This window comes from Cibotium barometz, chromosome 23 (assembly GCF_041138505.1).
Source record: "Cibotium barometz isolate CiBa-2024 chromosome 23, ASM4113850v1, whole genome shotgun sequence".
Classification (NCBI taxonomy): domain Eukaryota; kingdom Viridiplantae; phylum Streptophyta; class Polypodiopsida; order Cyatheales; family Cibotiaceae; genus Cibotium; species Cibotium barometz.
Genome location: NC_141068.1, coordinates 21745225 through 21748346, shown reverse-complemented (window position 1 = coordinate 21748346; position 3122 = coordinate 21745225). Strand labels below are relative to the sequence as shown.

The 3122-nt window shown below is 44.3% G+C and overlaps 1 protein-coding gene across 1 annotated transcript; it reads right to left on the bottom strand.

The window, feature by feature from the left end:
- Nucleotides 1–227: 227 nt before the first annotated feature.
- LOC147625741 (uncharacterized) lies at nucleotides 228–2283 on the bottom strand. Its single transcript, XM_086817724.1, has 3 exons — nucleotides 1683–2283; nucleotides 1216–1463; nucleotides 228–1163 (listed from the first exon to the last, which is right to left on the bottom strand). Exons 1-3 carry the CDS (start codon nucleotides 2281–2283, stop codon nucleotides 228–230), a joined length of 1785 nt encoding a protein of 594 aa, XP_086673850.1.
- Between the last annotated feature and the right edge of the window lie 839 nt (nucleotides 2284–3122).

The window sequence follows — 3122 nt, the reverse complement described above, 5'->3', positions numbered from 1 at the left end:
GGCAATCCTTTTGGTCCACATATTTGAGTTTAATGCATTTAGTTTTATGTGGAGCTATCTTGGAGCCTGACACTCTGCAAAATTGGTTGTATGCTTCCATCAGGCTAGTTAAACTCTGTTGTTCACACTTGACTATATTGGAGTTGTCATCTGCAAACAATTGGCATGCAAATTTTCTGCCAAATGGCAATGGGAGAGGTTTTAGTGCATCTCTTTGAATAAGTAAGTCAATATTTCTCAGCAGAGGATCTGTAGCTAAGGCAAAGAGAAGGGGGGCACCCCTGTCTTACTGATCTCCTCAGGGCAAACTTGTTGGAAACATAACCATTGACTTGCACAGTAGCATAGGCATTACTGAAAAGTGTTTGTACCATGCTAGTGAACATTGACCCAAAGCCCATCTTCTTAAGCACTGCCAATATGAATTCCCAACCCACTCTATCATATGCCTTCTCAAGATCCATGTTAATCATAGCATAATCCTCTTCCCAACCCACTCTGTCATATGTCTTCTCAAGATCCATGTTAATCATAGCATAATCCTCTACTTGTTTAGTGGCCCAGTCCATGGCTGTTAATACATTAAAGATAGCTTCATGTATGCTCTTGCCATGCACAAAGCCATACTGCATTGGGTGCACCCTTTCACTTATCAGTGCCTTTATCCTTAAGGCTAGAGCTTTAGCCATAACTTTGTAAATTGTATTTAGCATTGTCAGAGGCCTATAGTTCTTTACTTCATGCTTGTCCCCATTCTTGGGTATGAGTTTAATAAGTCCAGTATTGATGCTCACTGGCATGTATCTATCCCTCTTGCATGCATTAAGAAGCTCACAGATGTCATCTACTGCATAAGGCACCATTTCTTGAAGCACTTCATCCTGCAAACCATCAAGGCCTGGGGCCTTTTCTTTTTTCAGAGACTTGATGACATATTCAACCTCATGAGGGGAAAAGGGTCTACCCAGTAGATGCCTTTTTTCTTCAGTGATGTCATCACGTATAGGCTCCAGAAACTGTTGTAGTTTCTCTTGATAGTCACCTGCTGTGTCCAATGTTGTGCCTACAATGTTGGAGAGGTTATCAACAAAGAGCTGTCTTATTTCCTCCTCATTTTCTGTAATCCTACCATCCAAGTCCTTGACTGCAGTGATCAGGACAGACTGCAGTGATCAGGACAGCATCCTTCTTGGCCCTAAGAGATTTGAAGAATACCTTGCTTGGAGTGTCCCCAACCTTAAGCCAGTATAAGCCTGTCTGTACTCTAGCTGACTCTGCCTTCCTAGCTTCAATTCTTCTTGCATAATCCTCAAGGTTATGAAGCATTTGGAGCATGTAAGGATCAGAGGGCTGAGAGTTGCATATTGCCCTGATACACATGAGTGCCTTCTCCAAGCCACTTTCATCCTTTCTCCTGGTTTTAGCTCTTTTCCTCCCTTCCCTCTTGGCATACTCTGTGATAGCTTGGACACCAGTTTCCCATCTTCTGTAAGGGTCACTGCCTACCTCCCTTGCCTCTAACTAGACCTTTCTCAGTACTTCACAGAACCCTTTATCCTTCAGGAATGAAACATTGAACTTGAACAAGGGGGGGCCATTTCCAACTCTTCTCTGCACTTTGCATCTAACTGTCACCCTCAAAGGAGTGTGGTCTGAAATAGTGTGTGAGTGCATAAGATTACCTTTCATATCATGTTTAAGCCATGAGGCCTGATCAGCTGCGTACAGTCTATCCAGTCTTTTGGCCACGTATCCACCTTGCATCTGCCTATTGCTCCATGTTGGCGCCTTTAATGCACTACATCCTTCCATCATGGCAAGGTCTATGACATCATGCTTCTCTGTCCAATCTTTCCACTTCAAGGGGGGGTCATCTTGGGATGACTCAAAATTCCAGTCCCCTCCAAAAAGAGTAGGGACATCCCAGTCCATATCGGTCAGTAGTTCCCACATCTGCCTTCTTTCTAGTTCCACATTGGAGGCATATACATTAACTAGCCCTATTTCAGAGCCCTCAATCATAACCTTACATGCAATCATTCTTCCACAGTCAGAATGCATAATGCCAATAATGGGCAATTTCTTATTAATCAGTAGCATGCAGCCACCAGAACCCCTGTCAGCCTTGCTGACTATGCACTCATAGTTTTTAACATTCAGCTGAGTCTGCCCTAGCTTAGTCTCTTGCAGCATTAAAATATCAAAACTCTCAGAAAGAAGCAACCTTCTGACATACCCTTCTCTCTCCTGTGAGCATAAGCCTCTGATACTCCATGTGGCCATGGATATTAACTTAGAATACAATTCAGTCATTGATATGGCTGTTTGGGGGTGAATGCTCATCCTCATTACATTCCAACAGTACTGCAAAGGACCTGTTTCTGTTCCTAGCCTCTTTCTTGAGGTTAACTTCGTCCTTAAGCTTGTTAGTAATGTCCTACAGAGGTTGCTTTGCATTATTTGTGGGTTTGCTGTTGAGCCTCCTGTGATTTGAGGCTTGCCAGTCATCTGTACCCCTCAACAGGAGCTTTAGGGGTTTGAGCTCCTTAAGAAGTGCTTGCACTCTGTTGTACATTGGAGTCTTTCCCACCTTCCTTAGAGATCTTTTGAATTGCAGGGGCTAGGGCCTTGTTCTGATCCACTGAGTTCTCATTCTTATCTCCTTTGTGTTCAGGTTGAGATGGTGGGACCTTGCCTTGAGCTTGTTGTTCTGAGGGGAAGTCCTTTGTAAAGTGACCTTGCCCTCTACATATAAAGAGCAAGAGTCAGGGAATGGTTGGAAGTGAACCTCCACATCCACTCTAAGCCCGGCCATGTTGAATTGCAAGAAGTCTGGGATCTCTTGCCTCCTGTCCCAGAGGATGCATGCTTTCTTAGCTGCTTTGCCCTCATACATGCCCTCTTTGGGGACATCATGGAGAACCTTACCTAGTGCACTAGCCAATTCCCTAACCTGGTCCCAGAAGTAGTAGGGCAGGCTTGGGAATTCAACCCATACTGGACACTGGTGTAATAGTACCTCTCAGACTTGATAGCAGGGGTCCAAGGGAGGGAGTATACAATATTCCCTCTGACGGCAGCAACTGTAGCAAGAACATAACCTCTTTGCCCTTTTGTTTCCA

Coding starts and splice junctions, on each gene's coding strand:
- LOC147625741 (XM_086817724.1), bottom strand. CDS start 2,283: ATGGCCACATGGAGTATCAGAGGCTTATGCTCACAGGAGAGAGAAGGG. Junction 1,464..1,682: donor GCTTAAACATGATATGAAAG/GTAATCTTATGC, acceptor CTGGTGTCCAAG/CTATCACAGAGTATGCCAAG. Junction 1,164..1,215: donor TTGGGGACACTCCAAGCAAG/GTATTCTTCAAA, acceptor TGATCACTGCAG/TCTGTCCTGATCACTGCAGT.